We start from the raw sequence: 26465 nt of genomic DNA, 5'->3' as shown, positions 1-26465 counted from the left end.
GTTCTTGTCATTTTAGTTACTTTGGGTTTTTAAGAATAATTTTCAAGTGTAAATTACCAAAAACAGCTTTAAACTATGGTATTGTTGTGTACTTAAGTACCAGGGCAGAGGTGGGAAAGCCCCACAGTCAGTTCAGCTTTTCTTTTTTTTTTTTTTTAAATTTTTTTTTTGTTCATTTTTTATTTATTTATTTGAGAGCGACAGACATAGAGAGAAAGACAGATGGAGGGAGAGAGAGAGAATGGGCGCGCCAGGGCTTCCAGCCTCTGCAAACGAACTCCAGGCACGTGCGCCCCCTTGTGCATCTGGCTAACGGGGGACCTGGGGAACCGAGCCTCGAACCGGGGTCCTTAGGCTTCACAGGCAAGCGCTTAACCGCTAAGCCATCTCTCCAGCCCAGTTCAGCTTTTCATGAATGTCATCAAGGATCAATTTTTTTTCCTCTTTATATTCTGTTTTTGTTTTTAATGTGTGCAGATGATTTGTCCACCTGTTTCGAGGTGGTTGCTATAGCTACAAGTTCACGTCCTCAAGCAGTATCACCCAGCATGAGACGTGGGTGGAGGCTGAAGTGCAGCTGAGGGATTTCGGCTGGGCTCATCTTACCAGAGGTCCCACACAGGCCTGGGGAGCAGGGCCGTCGTTCCCAGGGCCCTTTCCTGGCAAATGGGAATGGGATTGCCTTGATTGGCCTGGACCAACTCGTCGTGGCTGCCCACCAACAGTGTCTGCTTCAGAAGGAAGATGGTAGCGCGCTCTACCCTGTGGAAAGCCAACTTCTGGCATGCATTACCTCATTTAGAAGGAGGGAAGTATGAAGTAAGGGAGAAATTCTCAAAACGGGGAATTGAGAAGGAGAACGGAGATGAGAAGATATTTTGTCCAGATGCAGCTGCTAAAAGACATTATTGTAATTTCATTATAGGATATGTGTTGAAATGGGGAAATATTCACAGTATGTTACTAAAAGTTTTTAAAAGCATTATAGTACAATATGTGTAGAACAAAAACCATTTGGGTCATTGGCCAACAACATGGGTACGTGGACTTGATATTTTCTCATTTATGCAATGCTGGCTTTTATATCCTGCTCTGAAGATGTGATAATTACCATTGCATATGTGTAGTTTCATTTCCTGATGACTTTCCACAGTGGGTTAATAATAGCCATTGTCATGAGGTAATTATTTCTTCTTTCCAGCTGCCCATTTATGTGATTACATTGTCCTCCCAAACACCAGCAACATTTTCAGGTTTGGTAGAAATGAGTTGTTTTTCCATTTCTAGTTAGTTGAGATAGAGATTCTTTACCTTCTCAGCCTTCCCACCGCTTCTAGGAATGAATATCGTGGGTTCTGTAGATTTTCAATTGATGAATAAATTTTATATGCAAATCAACCCTTTATGTTATACTTATACCTAGTTACCTGGAAGCAGTTAAAATAAACAGCACTTTCTATCAGGGTCCCTACCTTTGTTTCTGCTGAGGGATTGTCACCTTCTGATCTGTGTCCTTCTCCCCGGCCCAACAGTGCTCTTCTTGGAACAAAGCCCTCCTGTGACTCCTGTTGTTTGCCTGACAGCTACTGCCATTCTGAGATTTACTATGTGCTTTAAGTTGGGTATTTTTACATCTTTAGGGAATTAATCTATGTCATTTGTAGTTGAAAAATAGACTCCATGATAAACCGATTGCATATTAAGAAGGTTTGAGATAGGGTTCTAAGTGGGGTTTTTATTGTATTTTATTTTTATTTATTTGAGAGAGTGGGGAGAGGGAGAGAGAGAATAGGCCTTCCCAGGCCTCCACCCACTCCAGACAAACTCCAGATGCACATACTACCTTGTGTATGTAGCTTACATGAGTCCTAGGGAATCAAACCTGAGTCCTTTGGCTTTGCAAGCAAGTGCCTTAACTGCTAAGCCACCTCTCCAGCCCCGTTTTTTTTTAATGTTAGAGGAGAAAGAGAGAGAATTGGCGCACCAGAGCCTCAGCCACACCAATCAAATGCCAGACACTTGTGCACCTGGTAAGCATGTACAACCTTGCACTTGCCTCACCTTTGTGCCTCTGGCTTACATGGGATCTGGAGAGTTAAACATGGGTCCTTGCGTTTCACAGGCAAGCACCTTAACCGCTAAGCCATCTCTCCAGGCCCCCACCCCTGCTTTTTTTTTTTTTTTAATGAGAGGATTAGAGCTCTAAAATTCCTAAAAGAACCAATTGCAAACCTTCAAAGATTGTGATATTTGGACTGTCCAGTGTCTTTTAGGGTAGCTCCCAAGCGCTGAGCTTCGCCTAAGTCACTCAAAGCCAGTCTCCATCCCATCATGGCATCCAGGAGAAACATGCTTCTAGGTCACATGTCTTAGAAAGCTAGAGTAAGTGCCTATGTGACCTTTTGTACCAAAACTGTGTGGTGAGATCATAAGGGAACTTTCGACCTGTGTTTAACTGAAGAGCCTTCATTAGATACATCCCCCATTTCATTTTGTTCCATCACTGAGGTTACTACAAAGTATTTGTGTTTTCTGTAGGACAGATTAATTTAGATTAAAAGGGTGTCTCATAGGACTGCAAATTGAGACAGAACAGATTATAAGGTTTGAGCTGGCTTTATCAAAACACTTCTTGTATTTGAACCAAAGGTGACGTTCTTGCTTGGTTGCTGAGTATTGTAGTTTATTCATTCCTATCGTTCTCAGGAATTGGGACCATATATTATTTGGGGCCAGAGTTTACAGTGGTAATTCTTATACAAAGCAAACATGTCTGTAGCCATCATTAGCATGAGATCCATGTTAGTACTGTTCTGTGGATCCCTGCTTAATCCATGCTTAGGACTGATGTTAAGGAAAGGAGAACTGGATCTCTAATGTAAGTACCAAAATAATAATTATAGCATATTCCAGAGAGGAAAACAATGTGGTCATTAAAAGTTACAGTGTCTCATTTAAAAAAAAAAAAAAAGGCCAGTCTGTTGGGCTTGCCTTAAAAAAAATTACAGAATATAAAACAAGCAATATAGAGAGGGATTTTACCAAAAGTGCAAAATGTTCATAATGAATTGTGTTGCTTTCTTAATGTATGTGTACACGTGTATATGTGTTCACATTCGTGTATGTGCAGTGCACAGTACACACTTAGAGGCCATGGCATAACTTTTAGTGTTCTTTAGGAATGAGGCCCATCTCTCTTTGAGACTGGGTCTCTTACTGGCCTGGAGCTGGCCAGTAAGGCTAGACTGCCTGGCCAGCAAGCCCTAGGACCTAAGCCTGTGCTCCAGCTGGGCGTGGTGGCGCACACCTTTAATCCCAGTACTCGGGAGGCAGAGGTAGGAGGATCGCCATGAGTTCGAGGCCACCCTGAGACTACATAATGAATTCCAGATCAGCCTGAGCTAGAGTGAGACCCTACCTCAAAAAAAAGAAAAAAGAAAAAGAAATAAAAAATAAAAGCCTGTGCTACTATGCCTGGTATTTTTACATGGGTTCTGATGATGGAATTTTGCATTTAGGTCCAAACACTTGACTAACTGAACTCTATCTCCATCCTGATAAATTGTTTTTTAAAAAGCCAAGAATGAAGTGCACAGAATAACTTATTTAAATAAATGTTTTATTTATTTATGCAAATATAATAATATATATAATTTTTAAGGAGTGACCAAATAAACCCACTACGATATTAATAATGAAGTTTTCTCTGGTCTCTCAGTAGTAGGGTTGTAAGTTATTTCTCATCCTCTTGAAATATACATTTCATCTTTAAACTTAAGCATACATATATTTATTTGGTAAGTTTTACAATAAATTAGAATATGTATTATATAGATAGTGCAGGAAGATAGTGCTTACTTTTGTTAGTAGTTCAGGCTTTTGCATGATCTTTATTAACAAGTTAATTACTTCAGAATTTTAAATTTTATCCTGTGACTTGGCTGTTTAAATGGTTTGAAGGCTACAGCAGGAGCCAGGCGAATATATTCCCTGTGCTGTTTTAGACAGCGATGCTTAGTGTATAGGAAGCTAAGATGAGGAGCCAGCGTGACATTACTTTGAGTTAGTCATGCTTTGTAAATCCAGTGCTTACAAGTCGTGTGCGTGTTTCCAGTAAAGACGTATTGGCCGCCACAGAAGAATGCTGGCTGCAGTGTCCTGTGCTTCTTGTAAGTTGTCTGACCTGCAGTGGTGCCCACGTCTTCCAAACCTTCTGTCAATGGTATAGAATCCTCCAGGGCGTCTGCTTTGGGAAGTTTAGGAGGCAGCCCCCGACTCTCAATGTCCACTTTTAGCACATCTCAGTAGGGGCTCTCACCCACCTGTGCCATGCATGTCTCAGCACCTTGTTCTCACCGACCTGTGCACCAGGGGCACCAGCCATGTGGTCTTGTGGTCCTTTGTGAATCTGGCTCCCCCGGGAAACTGAAGATATCCTCCCAGCAACCATCCTAACAATGACCATCTGCTCAATTCTTAATACATCACTTCATTTGAACCTCCTAGTATTAGGGAAAGCAGATGTTATTGTCTTCATTTGACAGGTAAGAAAACTAAGACTTGGGTTTCAAACAAGCTAGGATTTGAAGACAGAACTGTGAAGGCCAGGGAAAGCACCAACGCCTTAACCAAGAGCCAAACACTATGTTGTTCACTGTGAACTGATTTAGTGGGCGTGTCACTTGTTTTTATGTGGCTCTGAACAAATATGTGAAAGAAGCAACCTAAGTAGGAGAGATTTACTTTGGTTTACAGTAAATCTGGCAGGGAAGGTGTAGTGACCAGAGTGGCTTTGGCTATAGTGGCCAATACGTAAGGCGGTTGAGAGCATCGTGATAGCCAGCAGCAAGCAAAGCTGTAATTCTCAAGGCCTACCCCTGCTAACCCTAAGTCTGCTAGCCAGGCCCCGCCTCCCAAGGATCCACAGTCTCCCAGAATGGAACCACAAGCTGGGACCCTTGTACTCAAACACATGAACCTGCAGAGACTAGTTCACATGCCAACCATAGCTTTCTCTCCCTGACCCTCAGAGGCTCAGGACCATCTCATAATTCAAAATGCATCCAGTCTGACTTCAAAAGTCTGCAGCCTTAATAGCCCTAACACTGTTTAAAAGTCCCAAGTCTTGAGCCGGGTGTGGTGGCTCACGCCTTTAATCCCAGCACTTGGGAGGCAGAGATAGGAGGATCACTGTGAGTTTGAGGCCATCCTGAGACTATATAGAGAGAATTCCAGGTCAGCCTGAACTAGAGTGAAACCCTACCTCAAAACACACACACACACCCCCAAAGAAAAAAAGAAAAGTCCCAAGTCTTTACTGATATTCAAGGCAAACTCATAGCTGTCAATCTCTTAAAATCAAAAGGCAAGTTCCAATATACAATGTCTGTTGCAGTCCAGTTCGCATTGCTGTTAGAAATCACCTAACCAAGAGCAGCTTCTGGGAAAAAGAGATTTATTTTGGCTTACAGGCTTGAGGGGAAGCTCCACGATGGCAGGGGAAAACGATAGCATGAGCAGAGGGTGGACATCACCCCCTGGCCAACAGAAGGTGGACCACAGCAACAGGAGGGTGTGCCAAACACTGGCATTTGGACACAGGCTATAAAGCCCTTATGCCCGCCCCCAACAATATACTCCCTCCAGGAGGCATTAATTCCCAAATATCCATCAGCTGGGAACCTAGCATTCAGAACACCTAAGTTTATGGGGGACACCTGACTCAAACCACCACACTGTCACAGAAGAAACATTTTCATTTCCAAAAGAGGAGCAGGAGAATAGTAAGATCAAAGCAGCACCAAACCTAGCAGGACAAACACCAAACTTTGGAGATTTGTTTCAAGTCTCATGGTGGCATCATTTGGGCTCCAGTGGCCTTGGGTAGCCCTTCCTCTGTGGCTCTCTCAACTGTAGTGCATGCACATGGCTCTCGTGGGCTGCCTGACTGCACTCGGTGCCCATAGCTTTCCTCAGCAGATATCCCATTTTGCTGGCATCTCCAGCATTCTGTGGTTTCCATTGAAACTTTGACTCATTCACCTTTTTAGTTTCACGCATCAGCTTCTCCAGGCCTCATTTCAGTGACCCCTGGCCTGTTTCACATTATCTGGCCTCATCATATTTTTTTTTCTGGAAGCTTGGTGCAAGCCTCCATGACCCATAACTCTTTCATTCTGCATGCCAGCAAAACAGTACCATGTAGAGGACAAGTTCCACTGCCAACTCCAGTTGTAGCCTGACCTCCCTAGAGACTGACTGCACTGCCTCTGAGTGCCTGTGTAGCTAATCTGGGAAAACATTTCCCTGGACAGTCCTTTTAAAGCAGGGGACCTCTGCTGTGGCACTCTGTTCAGGCACTCTTATCAGGCATTCTTTTCAAATACGAGATCTCCAAATGGGCTTATACTTTTACACTGTTGGCACTGACCTTACAGTTCTAATGCAACATCTGCGGTTTGTCTTTAATAACACTGTATTTAGTCAGGGTTCTCTAGAGGAACAGAACCAATAGAATGAATTGTGTCAAAGGGGGAATTTAAGGCTGGAGAGACGGCTTAGTAGTTAAGGCACTTGCCTGTGAAGCCTAAGGACACAGGTTCAGTTCTCCAGGTCCCATGTAAGTCAGATGCACAAGATGACACATGCAGTAACTAGAGGCCCTGGTGTACCCATTCTCTCTCCCCCTCCTCCCTCTCTCTCCCCCCCCCCTTTCTTTCTCTCAAGTAAATAGATAAAAATAAAATACTTTTTTAAAAAAGGGAACTTATTGGATTAGGTTACAGTAGTCCAACAACAGCAGTCTGCAGGGTTGAGAGTCAAGGGACCCAGTAGCTGGATGCCTCAGCAGTTCCAATCTAGCACTGAAGGACTGACAGTTTCCTGAAAAGCTGCTGGTCTTCAGTCCACACTGGAAGGCCGAGGAAACTTGGTCGTCCCAGTGCTGACACAGGATAACTCAACAAATAGATAGATGCACTTGCAAGTGAAGGACATGCAAGTAAAGCACTTGCCAAAAAGCAGCACTGGCAGCCAGGTGGGTGGAAGGGGCTCCCTCTGTCAGGGCTTTCTTACATACAGTCTACTACCCACAGGGCCACCCACTGTGGGGGAAGGGCTCATTCTGGAGGAAGGACCTCCTCCTTCAGTCAGTGCTTCCTGGAAGCAATCTCAGACCCACCCAAGAGAAATGTCTGTGGATTCCTAATAAGTTAACAACAGAATTTAACCATAACAGACACTCATCTCTTTTACAACCATAACTGCTTTGTTCATACCTTCAAAAGAACTTATACTCATAAACTATAATTTTTATATCTATCTTCTCAATTTTTGCTGTGACTTCTTCCTATGCAAACTTAGTAGATAATAATCATGCCATGACATGCTGTGCTGTTTTGAAATTTCTTCTGCCAAAAAAACAATTCAGTTACTTTTGAACTTGGGTTCATTCAGATTTTTAAGTCAGAGGTAGAACATACCCAGATCATTTACCAGATGCAAATGCCAGAATGGTCATTAGTCCAGTTCCTGATGATGGAGTTCTGGTTTCCTTCAGAAAGCTTATGGTTGTGGTCTTTATTATGCACATTCCTATCAGCAGTCCAGTCTTACATACTTCCTCTAGAATGGCCCGCATAAGCTCTGCTTAGATCATCCTAGGGTTTCTGTAACCCATGGCTCCAAACTTCCACATTCCTCCCATTAACTAGTTCCAGAAGCCAGTGAACCACATGGTCAGGTTTATCGCAGCAACAACCCTATTTCTCAGTACCAATTTTCCATATTTATTACTTTGACATTGCTGTCACCAAGTACCTGAAAGAAGCAAGTTAAAGGAAGAGAAGTTTCTTTTGACTGACTCTATCAAGGCAAGTCAGGAGGTGACTCATAGCTGTGGCGGCAGGAGTGTGAAGTACCTGGTAACATTGTGGTAGCTGACCAGGAAGCAGAAAACTCAGGCTGAAAGTGAAGCTCGATCAAGGTCTGCCCCTGTGTCCTGTATGCTCTGGCTAGACCCAACATTACCCAAAGGTTTCACAACTTCCCAAAACAGCCAGCTGGACTGAGTGTTCAAACACATAACTATGCCATGGCCCATGACAGAGGTCCAGCTAGTAAACATATGTATCTTTAAGGCCTGCCCCTTGTACTCTGAGGTCCACAAAGCTATCCAGTCATCTTTCACAGCCCTTGCATGAACCAAATACCTCTTTCTTCCCTTGTGTTTATCATATTCACAATATTAGAGGGTGATATCACCAGTTTATTATAGATTTCAGAGGACTGTGTGTAGCCATTGCTGTAAGTTCCAGTTTTCAGGCATTGTTCCTGAGTTTTTAAAATTAGGATCAAATTTTATTAGACCTAAAACTATAAAAATATCTGATACTTATTCTCATTTTCTTTCTGTTCCATGATTCACAACAACAGGAGTAGAAGCTCTCTGTTTACTATTATGCTAATCACTTTATAAACAGTGACTCTCTGAAATAGGTTTTACAACTTTTCCATTTTACAGATGGAAACATGGGATCAGTGAGGGTAAATGAATTGTCTCATTTTACATATTCATTCACTTGTCTAATAAACAACTGTGTTGGAGATTTGAATCCAGTTTCTCTGGACTCTAATCTCAATCAAAACTATCTTTTGCTAGTGTTGTGACTTGAGGCAGTTACCTAATGTAGTTCAGTAATCGGATCTTTGACATGTAAAATAATGTGGTGAAATTATTTATCTCATTGTTGTGGTGTGGACTAAATTAATGCTAAGCAGAATGAGCTTTAAAAAGTGACACAAAGGCTGTCATCATGGCACATGCCTTAATGTCAGCACTTGAGAGGCAGAGGTAGGAGGATCACTGTGAGTTTGAGGCCAGCCTGAGGCTAAATAGTGAATTCCAAGTCAGATTGGACTACAGGGAGACCATATCTCGGGGGGGGGGGGGGAGGAGTAAAAGTGACACATAATAACTGTTTAGGATTAAACACTTTGAAAATAATATTACTATTAAAATATTAATATTTACCTTTTTTAAATACTATAAGTATATGAAGTGAAATACTTTACCCTCTTAACACCTCCTTCTGCCCTTACCCAGCATTAGCCACTGACTTTAGTCTGGGTATGTCCTTCCAGAACACTTTATATACCACAGAAAACTATTCTTAAATTGTTCTTTCAATAATGAAGTACAAATTGAGAGTGGAAAATATAGTGTTCATGAGGATAAGAGAGTGGAGAGGTAGGGAATTGGTATCTTTGTTCATTTGGTTATTCATTCAGTTGGTACTTGCCAAATGTGCAATTTAGGCCAAGCATTGAACAAGTACTCAGAGTTCAGTGGTAAATATAGCTTATGAATTTTTTGAGCATCTATTGATTTTTGTTTGTTTGTTTCATTTAGGACATGATGTTTCAGCTTCTCCGAGGTCTGGACTTTCTTCATTCTCACCGTGTAGTGCATCGTGATCTAAAACCACAGAACATTCTGGTGACCAGCAGTGGACAAATAAAACTGGCTGACTTTGGGCTTGCCCGCATCTATAGTTTTCAGATGGCACTTACCTCAGTGGTGAGTAAGAATGCTGTCCTTTAATTTAGCTTATTTTTTCTGTTTTGAATGATAGACTGACCCCTTCATGCTCCTAATGTAATTACTGCATGGTTAGCCAGTGAACAGAATGTCTTTGCACTTTTTTTCTCTGGCAGTGGGTAAGAGAGACGTTTTGCTTACAATTACAGACACATCTCGGTGGGTTTGCTGTAGTTGGGACTCATTGCAGAAATAGCCTGTTGCAGCTCAGCCACTAGAAAGGAATCAGTTACAAGTTGCCAAATACTTTCCACCATAACCACTGCTTTCACAGTGGAATAGATAATAATGGGGAAGCACATAGCCCAACGTCAGGATAGAAGGTGCTGGGAATGTGGACCTGCCTGCAGCATTGGGGCTGAGAGACAGATACAGTGCCAACCCAGGAAAGTGGGGTAAAGCACCCCTCCAAAACTGTAGTCCTATCTGGAAAGAGAGAAATTAAGCTGACAGTGAACGTGAATGCCCACCCTGAATGATGAACTAGTAGGACTGTCCTGCCAGGTAAAGGTTTCACCTAAGGCAGATGAGAAAGAATGAACTCAAAAGCCCTCTTTTGCAAGAATATTAGTTATGATGCTGTTCTTTGTCTCATGCAGATGCAAAGCCTTAATAGGTACTGACTTTAGGTAGCTTCTATTTCTCCTTATATAGTTCATTGTTTATGAGAGGAATTTTTATGAAATTATACTCAAACTCTAAGAAGACCAACTGAGTAGCATGTATTAATAATACCCTTTTCTTCAAAAAATCCTGCTTTCTAAAGAGTAGGTTCATGCATAGATACTGAAAGCTAAATAAAGAATGTCCCTTTGCTGGACTATCTGAGGACAGGAGGTTGACACAGATGATCTCCTTGATTTGGAAAAAGCTGTAGGAGTTCTCCCCTCACAGATATTAAATTAAACCTTAAGAAAAAAATCTATCCTCTTCCTCAAAGAGGTACTCAAACCAGGGGTACCACTGCCCTGGGTTGGGAACCTTGTTGGAGACTGTGTGGTGGCATCTTTGACTGTCATTGTGAGATGATGGGGTAATTGCTTCTGTCATTTAATGTGTGTGTTTCATGAACGACAACAAAAACTCCAAACTGAAGTCATGTTTCAGCTGAGAAGTAGAAAATCAGAAGACAGAAATTCTCTGAGACAGGTAACCTGCCTTAGGGGAAAATCCAATTTATAAAAGTACTCTGCTACATTCTCCACACTCAACTAGGTTAAATCCTTATCCTAGAACCTTCCTATGGAAAACTACTAACATTCCCAACATTATATATTTTACCCTGGGCAGCAGGATTGCTTCAGAAGAGTCTTTGAAATACATTATGTTGTTGAAAGATAAATTGTGTTTGGTTCCTCTTTGCCCAATGTATGCTGTGCTTTTGAGGAGATAAGGCCTGAGCTGATATTTAAAGATAGGCCTCAGCTTTGGGCTTGGTAATAGAACCCTCGTGTTCTTACATAATCACACCAGAAGGGGTTGAGTCTCTGTGTTTCCCCAGTGGAAGGGTGAGGTAGGCTTCAGGCTTCCCTAGGAAGTTATTGCACATGGTTGTTTTTTTTTTTTTTTTTTTTTTGGTGGTGGGGGGCCGCTGGGGAGAAGCTTGAATAGGCTTTGTAATTGAGGAGTCTTCAGGGAGCAGATGAAGTAACTGGTCTCCTTGGGTAAGTTAATTGAGGGAAGGATGAGCTGTAACTGAGCCGGATATTTTATTTTAATCCCCCAAAGTGAGCACTAATCACCATAAATAAAAATAGAAAGCCCAGTTGAGTTTTGTTTTGATTTCTTTTCTGCTTGTTACATTTGAGGAATGATAGTCCAGTTTGTGAGTAACATCAATTAACATTCCATTCTTGCTGAAAGTTGATATGTTCAAACAGAAAAATGTGGACAAATTATTTCATGTGCAGAGAAAAGAGGAAAGGCATATATTAATGTGTGATTTTCCCCCAGTATCTCATTTGTACTATTTGTTCTGCATTTCCTCTAGTGACATATGCAAAAGATATTAGCAGCCAGAAAAGACTTTATTTGAAAGAGTGATAGTTGAATTTAATGGCAACAATGAAACAGTATGTTTCCTTTGGGGTATGACATTTTACATTTTTCCCACTATTTTTTGTATTTTTTTTCCTTCTTAAAGGAAAAAAAAAAACACAGAATATAATGATGCTTTGATTTTCAACCACATATGAAAATTCGACTCACAGTCTTTTAGACTTAATTGGCATATATTTTTAGTATCTTGATGTGACAACACTCCACTTCCTTAAAATACACATTTTTCAGTAGGTTATGTCATACGGGAACTGGGAATCAACTTAATTTGCAGAGTGGTAAACGAATTGCAAGTTAACTGATTCAAGACTGAAATCTTACAGCCATGAAAAATACTAATATGTTCCATATATTCTAAGCCTGACTTAAATGTACTTTTATGGCACCCCTGACCCTCCTATCTTTCCTCAGTGTTACTACAGCGGTGTCTTTAATAATACTGCTTGCTTTCATGTGAATAGTTATTTTTGGTCTTTATTTAGCAATCTGTGAATCACTTGATGAGAGATGCCAGATTTTATTCACCCTGTTTGTTTCAGTAGCATTACTGGAGCACTTTCTTTTTATTTTTTATTAATTAATTCTTTTATTAACAACTTTCATGATTGTAAACAATATCCCATGGTAATGCCCTCCCTCCCCCCACTTTCCCCTTTGAAACTCCATTCGCCATCATATCCCCTCCCCGTCTCAATCAGTCTCTTTTTTATTTTGATGTCATGATCTTTTCCTACTGGAGTACTTTTTAATAAGTAAATTGACAAATGCAAATACATAGATGCATGCATTTGAGTCATCATAACAACAGGGAGGGAATATGTATACATTTAATGGTCTCAGTGTTCCTGCATACTTTACCTGGTGCTAATAAACTATGAGACTTACTGAGACATAGACCCGAAAATGTCTGAGCCCATTTGGCAGCATAGTGTTGACTGAGTCATTGGCAGACATCTTTGTGCAGTCATGAAAATGACCTGCTGTGTTTTTGTTTCATATTAGGGGTAAAAGAATGATTTGAACAAAAGTTCACAGTTTATGCCTTATATTGACAGTAATCCTTACTGCTGCCTCGTGAACACATTCTGTATGACTTACTCTTATTCTGAATAGAAGACTGGAAATATAGGAGTAATTACTGTTATTGTTTTATTATTATTATTATCATGATCATCATCATTATGCTTATTTGAAAACATTGTCTTTGATTGTTTCATTCCATGCTCTTCAACGATAAAATTCATTTTTCAAATGAAAGAATGGGTAAATTTAATTTGCCTATGTTAACTTATGTATATTTGAATAATGTGCATAAATAATTTGGACCATTGACAATAGCTTATATTCTTAAGGTCTTCCTGCAAACATCACAATTTTTTCACATGTAGCCTAGACCTCTGAGAGGCAGTTCGCAGTAATTATATCCACAAGGCATTGTCTGATGCATCTTGAGCCACCGCTTTCTAATTTCTGAACCAGTGTGCTTCATGCCACTATTCTGAATTAACTGGAAACTCAAGTATTGTAGACAGGTGAGCCTTTCAGATACTTTAGAGTGTAACACTTCATGCTCTGATATTTATTGTTTTTTAAAGATGTTTATTATCTCATAAATGGAGTATGGTGTTGGTAGAAATTAGCTTAGCAATCATTGTCCTTTTTAAGATTTTTAAAATTTGAGAGATATTGAGAAACAGAGGCGGATAGAGAAAGAATTGGGCACGTTGGGGCCCCTAGACCCATGCACCATTTTCATTTGGCTTATGTATCGAACGTGGGGAATCGAACCTGGATCCTTAGGCTTCACAGGCAAGCATCTTAACTGCTAAGCCATCTATCCAGCCCCATTGTAAGTCTTGAATGTAGCTTTAGCCTAGGTAGTCTGCAACGAATGCAACAAAAGGCCAAATGTTTTAAGCTTATGTGACCAGATAAATTGGGGACCAATTTCAAGAATAAAATATCCTTTAGATGCCTGACTTTAGTGGGCTGCCTCCAGCACGGCACTTAGGTGTCGTTGGGAATATTGTGTTTCTGATGTTCCATACAAACACACACACACACATACACACATGCATGCATGCACACACACGCACGTACAGAGAAAAAGACTTTACCCATTTCATTTTGTGTGTGAGTATATCCGTGTATGTATGAGAGAGAGTGTGTGTGTGTGTATTGTGGTGTGGTGTGGTGTGGTATTAGATGTGTTTGTGACTTGTGTGTTTACAGATGGGCTCTCCTAGTGCATGTGTGTACAGAGACTAGAGAACTTGGGTACCCTTCTCTATCACTCATCTGTGTATGTCCTTCAGATGGCTTCTGTCCTTCAAGCCAGAACTGCCACTTTTAGTCAACAAGGCCCAGCAAGTGTCTGGTCTCTGCCCCTTGCAGGAATGGGGTTAAAGCCATGTGTGACCTCATCCAAGTAGGCTAGACTGACTATCAATCTGTCTTCACCTCTCCAGTGCTAAGATTAGAAGCATACACCATCACACCCAGATTTTTCATATGGATTTGGGGGATTGGACTCAGGTCCTCATGCTTGCAAGACAAACACCTTACAGATAGCTATCTCCCCAGTCCTGTTTTACCCCGTTTCTTTAAAAACTGTAAGATTGGGCTGGAGAGATGGCTTAGCAGTTAAGTGCTTGCTTGTGAAGCCTAAGGACCCTGGTTAGAGGCTCGATTCCCTAGTACCCACATAAGCCAGATGCAAGGTCGCACATGCCTCTAGTGTTCATTTGCAGTGGCTGGAGGCCCTGGTGTGCCCATTCTCTCTCTCTCCCTCCCCCCCCCCCCTTGCTTGGGATCTCTTCTTCCAGTCTCTCCTCACTGATGACTAGCACTTCAAAGGATATCAGACTATGTTCCATGGAACTGCCAGTTCTATAGAACAGATATCTGTGGCTCCTACAAATGCTTGAGTCCACTTAAATATATGTCTCTTGAAGAACTAGCTGTTGCCCTTTTTGACACAGTGGGGAACAGAGAAGCATGAACTTGAGTCTCATGGTTTATTTCTATTTTTTAAATGTAGTTTTTATAGTAAAACTTCTGACGTGCATGTGCACCTGCATATCTTGTGTGTGCCGTTGCTTATGAATAATCAAGCATTCTCTGAGTTCACTTCCTTGTATATTTACCCTCTTAAAAGCACACAAGTGCACAATCTTGACAGCACATAAATAGTGATTACTTACTATGAGGAGATCATGTTTAGATGTTTTTATACCCAGTTGTGACTGCCAACTCCCCAGCAGTCAGGGTCAAGCACTCCCAGGATAGTCACAATAAAGCATCTTGGAAATCTTCACTCTAAGATGAGGTCATTTCTTTTGGCACCCCACTAACTTCCCCTTCTGGAATGAAATTCAGGTTTGACCTTCTCTGTGGTGGTCTCACTGTAACTTTTCAGGACCTTTTTTAAAACCCTTTATTGTTAATAATTAGCATTTTTCCTTAATGGTGAGTAGAAATGTTCTTTTTAATGACTTCATAAATTCTTACTAATTGAGTCATATTCCCTTTCTCTTTTCTGTATTCATATCTCCCCTAATAAAAGAGGCACATGTCCTAAATACATCTTCCTGATGTAGAAATTCTCCAAAAAAATACGTAAATAATAAATCTAGCTGTACAAAGTACCTAAGTCATTTGGGATTTTTTAATGGTTTGAATGAAGATTCTAAAAATTGCTTTATTTGCGTGTTATTAAGTATTACAAGTTTTACGGTGTTTGAACTACTCACATCCTTTTCTTAGGCCTATGACCATAGATGGTTTCTTACCCAGCACAGTGTTGGTAGCAATGGTAAACTGCAAGGAATTGTTTGGGTTCAGACAGCAGCATTTTTGTACGGCTAGGACAGAAAATAAAATGGAATTGTGACTTTCTGACAACAAATAATTACCAGTTACTTTCCACGTGCCAGGTGCTGTCAGTGAACCCAGGTGATGACAGGGAGCAAAAATGGACAAGGTCTTGGCCCTCAGAGCCTATAAGCAGTGGGTCTGAATAAAGTAGTCACATTAAAGAACATATAGTTGAAAGCCAGGCGTGGTGATGCATGCCTTTAACCCCAGCACTCAGAGGCAGAGGTAAGAGGATCACCATGAGTTCGAGGCCACCCTGAGACTTCCTAGTGAATTCCAGATCAGCCTGAGCTAGAGTGAGACCCTACCTCGAAAAACCAAAAGAAGAATGTATAGTTGAAAACACAGATGAATACAAGAAAGAAATAGGTTACTATTCCATATCATTTAGGTACCTACCAAGGCTGGGGCTCAGAGAAACCCACACTCCTCACCCATGCCAGGGTGCGGGATGCTCAGAGGTCACCAGCACCCACTTTTAAGAGCCTGTCTGGATGCAGGTCCATTGACTGTGTGAACAAAGTAATCTGTGCTTATTTTCTGTGAATGTGCTTGGAATAGCTTATTGCATGGCACCCATTTGGCACTCTCAAGTGACAAAGTGAAGCAAGACCAGAGAACAATGTCATCTTTTATAGGGGAAAATAAATTGTTTATGCTTGTTTCCTCTTCGTGCGTGTTGTATTTACTATGGAGACCTGGCAGGGTCTGTGCCTCAGCTTGGGCAGATGAACTGCTCCCTCAGAAGTCCCAGAGGCTGCCATGCCCACTGAATGAGTCAGACCAAGAGCATTTCATGAGTACCATGGAAAAAACCGAAGCCCCGTCGTGTCAGCAGGTCCGTGCGAGTGCAGGATGCACCTCTAAAGTAGGAAAGGCTCCTGCCGCTCCCTCCCAGCTCCATATCTGGCGGTGCCACAACCAGGTCTGTTCTGTTAAAACTTCCAGTTGCCAGTACATATTTCATAGTTAACAATGGAGGGTTTGTGCCGGTTTCGTTTTCGCTTTCACCAGTGAGGGAAGTGGAACACAATGGGGCCAGCGCATAGAGCTGGGAACAGGACACGTTTTTCTTTAGGATTCGCAGGGCTAGGTACGTGGAAAATGCCCGAGCCAAAGCAAACATGAAACCCCGTCCAGATCCTCCTCCATTGCGCATTCTCAGTGGTAATAAAACACATTCCAAGTTACCATCTGATAGGTTAACTGCTTCACAGTAAAGGCAAACATTGATGACCACTGTGAGAATTTCTCCCATGTAGAAAAAGAATGAATTCTCTACTGTATTGAGAGCTGCTGTAGGTGGGTGCACATGCATGTGGATATCTAATTACAGCAGCTATATTTGTGAAGCAAATCAAATGACTGCTCTCCTTGTTTAAAGAAAATAGGTGTACATTTGACTCACCCAGTTCTAGCTCTTTCATAAGTGGTCACTGTTGTGAATTAGTTCTGGACAAACACAGATTAAATGTAGTGCTCCTGCCTGGGGGATATTTTACTCAGAGAAAAGGCTGAATGTTGCTTGTTTTCTACATGCATGTTGAGCCAGTTTAGCTTGTCCTATCAAGATATGGCATAGATAGGTTTTAAAGTACACACACACACACACACACACACACACACACACTCTATGGTGCCATTCAAATCTCAGAAGCCTGAGGTCAGATTTAACTGTGAAGACCAACCACTGTCTTAAGTTTGACCAAATGCTTTAGAGAAGTCTTATGAGCCAAGGTTTCTCAGGGATTCAGAAGCTAACATAATATTGTTTCCTCTTTAACATTCTTACGGGAATACACTTCTGTGCTGGGTCAGAAATAATCTGAAAACCCTTATCTAATAATGTTAACCTCTAAATTTGCTTAGCTAAAAGGTGTTATTCCCATATCTAGACTATGAAGCATGGTCCTCGGAACTGAATATAAAACAATGTTTCTATGACTTGGATCTTTGTGTCTCTTTAACTCTTTATATGTGTTAGTTTGTGTTTTATAACTGTCACTACTACCTTTTTAAGGAAGGGGGTGGTAGCAATACCTTCCTTACCTGGGCTTCAGTCGTCTCATAGTATAAGTCAAGATCTGTTAATGAAAGTTTTGTAACATTGATGTATTAGTTATTTTCCTAGTTACTAGAACAAAATGCCCTACTAGAAACAACTTACGGAAGAAGGTGGTTATTTGGCATGCAGTTTTTCATCTTGACAGGTGGGAGTGGGAAGTCAACATCACATCTCATCAGAGTCAGGGGAAGAAAGTAGATCCTGATTATACACCTCAAAGGTCATCCCCAATGACACACTTCCTCCAGCAAGGCTCTTCCTCCTAAAGGTTCCACAACTCTTCCAAACAGTGCCACCGACTGGGGATTACATGAGCCTATAGGAGACATTTGACATCCACCACAATTGGACATACCCATCTTTAGTCACTCAACTCAAGGTCTATACAGAGTGAATAAATGAATGAATCTTTATAATGCTCCAGTATCTAAAAAATGCTCCTTGAAAAACTAAAAAATAAAAATAAAAAGTATCCAAACTCTGGAGCATGAGGTACAATTTGCTTGCTTATTTGTTTGTTTAACTCATTTGTTCATGGGCCAGCCCCAGTTTACTTCTCTTTGTACCACCACTCTCATCCAAAGATAACCTCATGCACATAAATACGCATTAATCATCTGACACTATTCAGTGTCTCATGGTTCTTTGAACATGTTTCACAACTGCCTACTCTCACAGATGAATCCTGGATGAGTTTCCATCTCTGCACTTTTCATATTGATGTTTATATGTCATTGCATAATCAATTATAAGCCTGAAGATTTATTTTTATTTGTTTTAGACAAAAATTTCAGCTAATAGTCACAGTTGCCTGTATTGCTCTTGACAGAAACTTGAGCCCCAAGGGAGTGTATGTACATTTTGAATGTTTGTTGGGCGGGGGGCATTCCTAACCTTCAAATTTTTGTTCCTGATCACAAACCTTCTACCTCTCCAACTTGTGTACTTTTATTTTGTACATGTTATAGCTTTATTCAAAATCTAAGACTTCTTGGTATCTTTGGAGGAACTATACTATCTCAAGAAAGGTTTGAAAGAAAGTACTTTATTATTTTTTTAATTTTATTTGGTCCATGTGTGGGTTCTTGAAAAGATTAGGTATGTATTTCTGTCTGTTTTCACGGATCTCTGCAAAAGTTGAAGTCACATTTCATTTTGGGGGTATGTATATGTGTATGAACACTTATGTGTGTAGATATGTGTGTGCTCTGTGCACATATGTACAGAGGCCAGAGGAGTCATTGAGTGTCCTCTTCCATTGCCTTCCCTTATTTCCCTGAGACAGCATATCTTAGTGAGCCCAGACCTACTGTTTTTCCATCAGACTAGCTCACCAATGAGTTCCAGTGATTCTCCTATCTCCACTACCTTCGAGATTGGGATTATAGACATATGTGGACATGCCTGGCTTGTTTTGTGAACACTGGGAGTTGAACTCAAGTCCTCGTGCCTACATAGCAAGCAAACATTCTTATTCACTGAGCCATATCTCCAGCTCAACAAATTTTTCAGTGATTATATCGTAATAACTGGATTTTTAGCCTCACTTTATTGGCTTTATGCTATTTTCCCAAATTTGTTTCTCACTGATGCTCTTTGGGTGGTTGAACACATTCTTTTATTATCCTATTTTTAGCTTTCCTTTTCTGTAGGGATTGAAACTAAGGACAAGTGACATTATTGATCCAGCATCTGCAAGGATACTGATAATCTTCAAATCCCTCATAAATGTGAAGGTTAAACTTGACTATTGGCTGTGGAGGTGTAATCTACCTTAGAGTCTCAGGGAAACATCCAAAGGGAAGAAGGGAAAATGTAGGAGAATTTGCTTTAGTGCTGCTCATATGTTTATTTTGAAGATTTGGCAGAATCTAGAAATGGAGCTGTAAATTTAACAACTCAACCATAAAAACCCCAAAATAAAAAATAAAAATCTCTACTACTTCTAGGTTTCAGATACTAATATAACATAACAAATTACTTCTGCTGTTTTAATTTCTTTTAAATTATAATTCTTTTTGTTTTTATTTTGATGAATTACTTATTAAAGGTTATCCATGCTCTGAAATGTGTAGAAGTGTTTTTCCGGATATGTGGCAGATACACTTCAATTGATAGATTTCATGCTGGTGTTAAATAACGTCTGCACCTTGTGTTCGCTGGACGATCTCAGTGAGGTAGGACTGCACGTGGTGTCAGTTCTTGTGGGAAACTATGCTTCAGTGGCTTACTGGCACTGGATTTGGAATGTGGCATTTAAAAGTACCTTTTTACAGTGGGAAAGAATTCTGTCAAGAATAAACAGTCTGACCTTGTTAAATGGGCCAAAGTCTGTCTGTAACCTAGTTCCAGAAAACTAGCTTTTACTACTTTAGAAAAGGCAGATTTTTAAAAAATACAACTGAAACTTTTGTACAGGAAAAAAAATAGTTACTATCAAGTATGTAAAACAAATTCGTAAACTGATGGTCTCTGCATATACTCATGAAAATTTCTCTAGCTGACCATAAGCCTTCATTTTCATACAGTGGATGAACGACTGGGACTACAGCTGGGCAGGAAGGCAGACTTTCTTTTTCCTGGAAAGACAGGACTGGATTGCTGAAGGGTGCAGTAGAAGTGGCCATGACCACCGTGGGAAGCCAGCAAGGTTGGAGAGACAAAATTCAAATTGCCAGTGGCTCCACACTACCCACAAGTCTATGCACTCTGCATTCTCTGACCTTCTTTCCCCAAACCCACGCACACACCCCACGATCTCAGACTTTCTCCTCCACCCAGGAGCAGCGTGTCATGAGATTTGGTGTCTCCATACATTAGATGTTCTTCCCTGTGTTGAGATTGCCTTTCCCTCAACCAATAAACTCTCAGAGCCAGTACCTCACCCTCCTGAAGTCTGCGGACTCCCCAGGATAGGGGCAATACTCCCCATTTGTTTGACTTTTGTCATCGCTTCCTTAACATCATGAAATATTCATTTCAGCATCTAATGTGCCACACAAGCCCATAGAAGCTGTTCGGTGAGTGTTTGGAGACTGTGATGAGTTGTTAGTACAGGAGTGGATGTCGTCCCTCAATGGCCACTTCCCTGAAAGGTTCCCTACAGCTTCTATCTGGAGCATCTTGGGATTTAGGCACCAGGAATCCAGCTTGCTTTGTTACTTTCATTACTGAAAACTAGTGTTCAGATTTAAATCATAGTCTGGAAAACTAAGATATTGTTGTTTTTATTCAGATTCATAACTGGTTGAATTGCTATAGAGCATACTAGGTCTCAGTGGTACTAGTTCTAATCACAGCTATTTTAATGTTAAATATTACTAATTTAAATTTGGAAATAATGGAGTTACAGTATAAACTAAATCGCATGTATATGATACATACATATAATAAATATATAAGTTGATTTTTCTTGGTGCCATGGATCAAACCCAAGTCCCCACACATAATAGACAAGCGTTCTACCCATACTTTCTCCCGCTCCCCCCACCCCATGCACAAGGGGGCACATGCATCTGGAGTTTGTTTGCAGTGGCTGGAGGCTCTGGCATGCCCATTCTCTCTCTCTCTCTCTCTTTTTCTATTCCTCCCTCCATCCTTCCCTCCCTCCCTCTTTCTCTGTCAAATACATAAATAGAAATAAAAAATAAAGTTGAAAGTTCTTTCAAGAGTGACCTTTTTTTTTTTTTTTAGTAATTGTGCAAATGTGGACACACCAACCTTCTCTTCATATTACTCTTTCTTTTTAAAAAAATATTTTATTATTTATTTGTTTGAGAGAGAGAATGGGCACTCCAGGGCCTTCAGCCACTGCAAATGAACAGATGCTGCGCCCCTTGTGCATCTGGCTTACATGGGTCCTGGGGAATTGAACCAAGGTCCTTTGGCTTTGCAGGACAACACCTTAACCACTAAGCCATCTCTCCAGCCCTTATTCTATCTTTCTATACAGGTTCCTTGATGTATCTGATGAAGGAGACTAAATTACTACATTCAAATGCCATGTCACAGCTACTGCACCAATAGACCAATCAAATTTATGTTCTTCGGGGCTGGGGAGATGGCTCGCAGTTAAGGTGCTTGCCTTCAAGGTTCAGTTCCCCAGTACCCACATAAATCCAGATGCACAAAGTGGTACATGCATCTGGAGTTTGTTTGGATGCCCTGGGACACCGATATATTCCCTCTCCCTCCCCCCCCCCCACCTTCTTCCCTCCCTCCCTCTTTCTCCTTCTCTATGCTTGCAAATAAATAAAAATCTTTCTTTTAAAATTGTGTTTTTCATCATTCTTGTCCTTTGTGGTTTATGTATTCCTTATTTTTAGATGTATCAGATGTCATCGTATTTGGTTGTAGTTCTCAAGTATTATTAGACTTGTGTTATTTTAGGAAAATAAATTATTGGTTGCTTTAAATACCCAAGACATTGATCAGTTGTTTGCCTTATAATTTTATATTTAGAAACTTAACATCAGGAGACAGTTATTTAGAAATAACAATGTAGAATTCAATTCACTAAATCCAGTGGAAGTTTTTGTTTTTGTTTGTTTTTCTACAATCTCTTTGTAGCATTTATAAACATGGGTTAGTCTCCTACCCTTAAATTCTCATTTTAATTTTTTTTTTTCATAGTTTGAACCTGAGAGGCCAGGCCCACTAGGCTTTTTTTTTTAATTTAATTTATTAATTTTCTTTTCAGTAAATACAGGCAGTTTGGTACCATTGTTTAGGTTCATCTGTGATCTACCCCCTCCCATTAGACCCTCCTTGTTGATGAAAATGGGTCGTGCATTGTGGAGTTAGCCCCCAGTTATTGGTATGATAAATGTCGCTGCAAATCATGACCCAACATGTGACTCTGACATTCTTTCCGCCTACCTCTTCCGCAAAATTTCCCTGAGCCATGTTGGGTTCATTTTTGGTCTGCTTCAGTGATGAGGTGTTGGGGGATTTGGTAGGAGTTGATTTTTCTCTGCGTTGGTCTCCTTCCCCTTTGTGCTGGTATCCGGTTCACAGGAAAACATCACCCTTGCTTGTTTCGCCAGTTGTCCTTAGTTTCATTTGGGCCCCTTTTGAGGTATGTTGGGGCAGCTCTCTTCTTAGGATCTGCATCTATCTGGAAAAGAGAAGCAGATTCTCCGACGGAGAGTAAGTTAGCACCCGGAAAATTGAGATAACACTTACTTTTTTGATAGACAGTTTGATAGGTGTAGGCCCTCTTATACCCCGTGATTGATGGTAACTTGATATTGTAGAGTGGGCTTGTGTTTGGGTATGGTTCTGACTTGTTTCCCAGCTCCAGCTATGGGTCTAGTACCACTGAGTGGATCAGTTAGCCAAATCAAGAGCAATTGGTTCCTCATCATGGCTGTGTACCACTATTGCACTTGTGTGGGCATCACATCAGGTTATTTGTTGCTAATTAGGTTAAATAATGCATTGCTTGGACAGATCTTGGTCATTTCCCCCAGTGCCTATGTAGCACCTTCTGGCACTGGACACGCTGACTGTCTGGGGACTGACTCTCTCCTGGCTTCCAGCCATGTCATTCCATTTTACACGTCAGCTGCATATGGAGTCTTCAGCAATAGGGTCTTACCACTGGCCTTTGGTGGGTCATCAAGTACTCTGACAGAAGTCTGTCATTGTTTTGGGAAACCTTGTAGGTTTCTCTGATCAAAAGCTCATTGTGGATGGTAGGCCCAAGCTGGAAGTGGGGGTTACAGGTCAGTGTCCACTAAGAAATTGAGGAAAAAGATAACTAATATACAAGAGTTAGAGAGGAGAGAGATAGAGGGGAGGGGGGAGAGGGAGGGAGGGAAGATGTAGGAGATTTAGGTCAGTCTTGATCCTACCCTCTCCAGTGTCTTGTGGTTCAGGTGTTTCCTGTAAGGGTCTAGTGAAGGTTCAGCCATTTGGTCTGTCTTTTAGGAAGTAGAATTTTATGGTACCATTGCCGTTTGGGTCCGGATTACTGTTTTCCACCCTTCGATGCCCTCTCCGCCCTCCCATCCATCCTATTGTCTAGTCCATGAGGTGCTTGCTGGGTATGTAAGGTATCTTGGGTAGATTCAGGTTAGGTGTTGTAGATGAGTGAGACTATGTGTCGATTTTTTTTCTGTGATTGGGTAAGTTCGCTGAGAATGATCTGTTCCAGGTTCAACCATTTTTCCTCAAATTTCTTTATGTCGTTTTTTCTTACTGCTGTATAGAATCATTTTAATCTTAAAGTTAATATTTTTTAAATGTATCATTGGCAGGGGGAGGGAAAGGTCTCACTCTGGCCTCAAACTCACAGCAGGCCTCCTACCTCTGACTCGTGAGTACTGGGATTAAAGGTGTGGGCCACCACACCCAGCTCTGCATACATTTTTAATTTGTAAAACTATTATAAAAATCTGAGCATTCCAGATAGGGAGAAGGTAGGAGAGGTAATCCTTCCTTTTAGTAAAATAGTCATGACTTTGGTGAGTGAATTTTCATACATTTTTTGTTGGTGTACGGCTCTTGAGTGGGGCTTTAAGGGAGAGTTTACAGAATACATTGTTTAAGTTTGCTTGTTTGGAGTCTCTTGTTGGCCTTTTTTCCCCCATTTAATTTATCTTGGACATTTTTCCACATCAAATATATAGCCCATTTGTTCTGTGTTTTAGCTCCACTGAATGAATATACGTAATACTTTTACCCATGCTCCTGGGACTTGAGGGGTTTCTTCCCATTCTTTGTTTGCAGTAAATTTGCTTGAGCATGTTTTGTTTCACTGAAATATTTTTATAGGATAAGTCATGAAAAATGATATTCCAAGACCAGAACAAAGAGGGAGCTAATTTAAAAATGTAATAGTTGGAGAGATGGTTCAGTCAGTAAATGGCCAGTCCTCAGAACCCATATAAAGATGCAGGGCATGGTGGTGCACACTTCTAGTCCCAGTGCCAGGGAGGCAAAGACAGGAGGATTCCTGGGGTTCACTAGACAGCTAGTATGGCCTAGTTGGTAAGTTCCAGGCCATTGAGAGACCCTGTCTCCAAAAAGCTTGGTGGATGGTACTTCTTGGAAAATGACATCTAATGTTGTCTTCTGGCTTCCACACCATGCATACATGTATGTATGTGAACCCCCCTACACACACATAACATACACACAAAATTAATTGGTAATGTTCTTCAAGTTCTTTACAGAATGTAAACACCTCTCCTTTGTCTCTTCTGGGTGCCTCTGACATCACCCTTGCTGGTCCTTCCTGTGCCTGCCCTCTAACAAAGCTTCCTGAGTCTTCTGACTTCAGCCCTTCTTGAGTTTGTCTCTTGTCGGTGTCTTTCACTGTCACCTCTGTGCAGAGCTATCCAAGTCATCTACGTAGCCCCAGGTTCCTGCTTGAGCCTCAGCCCTCATTCCCACATTCCCTTTCTCTTCACCACCCATTGTCCGTCCATAACAGAAATATACTGTGATGAAAAGGATGCTCACTGAGTAGTTTCTCCTGCCTGGGTCATTCTGCTCTCCTTTTCATTGTTTGACTGTACTCCTGGTTATCACAAAAGCTGGAATCCTCAAGATGTTTGTTTGTTTGTTTTCAGTATCTATCTTTGTCAGCACACTTCTGGTTACGAGTATAGAATATCCAACCCAAATATCTTGAGTAGTAGGAATCAACTTCTTAATCTGGCACAAGAAGTCTGGAGATGGGCTGGAGAGATGGCTTAGCGGTTAAGCGCTCGATTCCCCAGGACCCACGTTAGCCAGATGCACAAGGGGGCACATGCATCTGGAGTTTGTTAACAGTGGCTGGAGGCCCTGGCAAGCCCATTCTCTCCCTCCCTCTGTCTCTTTCTCTCTCTCTCCCCCCACCCCCGACCTTTCTCTCTTTGTCACTCTCAAATAAATAAATAAAACTTTTTTTAAAAAAAAGAAGTCTGGAGCTAGATTACAGTGCAGTTGATAGAACTGGCTCAGTGGTGTCATCTTGTTCCTATTACCCTTGCTTTGGGAAATATTCCATTCTTTTCTCCTCAGTTGATGATGCTGACCTTCATAACCTCACAGTGGTGGCCTCAACTTCACACATCGTAGCTACATATAACAGTGGTCTGAGCGCTGACTGAGGAAGTAGAAGTCAAAACAGATTTTATTGCCCTCGATCTGGGAAGACAGTCCCTTCTAGTAGTTCTCTTCAGGCTTTGCTTAGGTTTCATCACCTAGAACCGGATCACATAACTACCCATAGACCCAGAAAAGAGAAGGGTTGTTGGGAACATTGCAGTGACAGGCCCATCACTGATGCAGTCATATATTTATATACACACACACATAATATAGATAGAGAGAGAGAGGTTTTGGTTTTTGAGGTAGGGTCTCACTCTAATCCATGTTGACCTGGAATTCACTATGTAGTCTCGGGCTAGCCTTGAACTCACAGCGATCCTCCTACCTCTGCCTCCCAAGTGCTGGGATTAAAGGCATGCACCACCATTCCCGGCTGATATAGTTATTTTTTATATATGTTTTAGGGTGCTATGATCAGATATCCTGACAAAAGTAACTTAAAGAAGGAAGAGACTGTTTTCACTTATACTTCAAGGTCAGTCTATAATGGTGGGGAAGGCTTGTTGGCTGTTTCATGAAGCTGAGCTGATCACAGTGGGTCCACAGCCAGGAAGCAGAAAATGATAATGCTGGTACTGAGCTTGCTTTCTCCTTTTCATCTAGGCCAGGATCCGGGACCTTGGAATGGTGCTACTCACAGTTAAGGTGGGGTTTCCCACCCCAATTAGCCTAATCAAGATGAATCCTCACAGGCATGCCCAGAGGATAATCTATATAGCCTCATAGGTGATTCTAGGTAGTCAAGTTGACAGTCAAACAAAGTGA

The 26465-nt window shown here is 41.2% G+C and overlaps 1 protein-coding gene across 3 annotated transcripts in view; it reads left to right on the top strand.

Moving 5' to 3' along the window:
- Cdk6 (cyclin dependent kinase 6) overlaps positions 1-26465 on the top strand; it is a 256826-nt gene that overhangs the window by 107038 nt on the left and 123323 nt on the right. For all 3 annotated transcript variants that reach the window (XM_045160492.1, XM_045160493.1, XM_004656227.2), the window contains exon 4: positions 9410-9577. In XM_045160492.1, coding sequence (XP_045016427.1) covers positions 9410-9577 — 168 coding nt within the window. The remainder of the gene's footprint in view (positions 1-9409; positions 9578-26465) is intronic.

This window comes from Jaculus jaculus, chromosome 10 (genome assembly GCF_020740685.1).
Source record: "Jaculus jaculus isolate mJacJac1 chromosome 10, mJacJac1.mat.Y.cur, whole genome shotgun sequence".
In the NCBI taxonomy this organism is placed as follows: Eukaryota; Metazoa; Chordata; class Mammalia; order Rodentia; family Dipodidae; genus Jaculus; species Jaculus jaculus.
The sequence above is the reverse complement of the archived record's forward strand: the minus strand, read 5'-3'. Positions and strand labels throughout refer to the sequence as shown.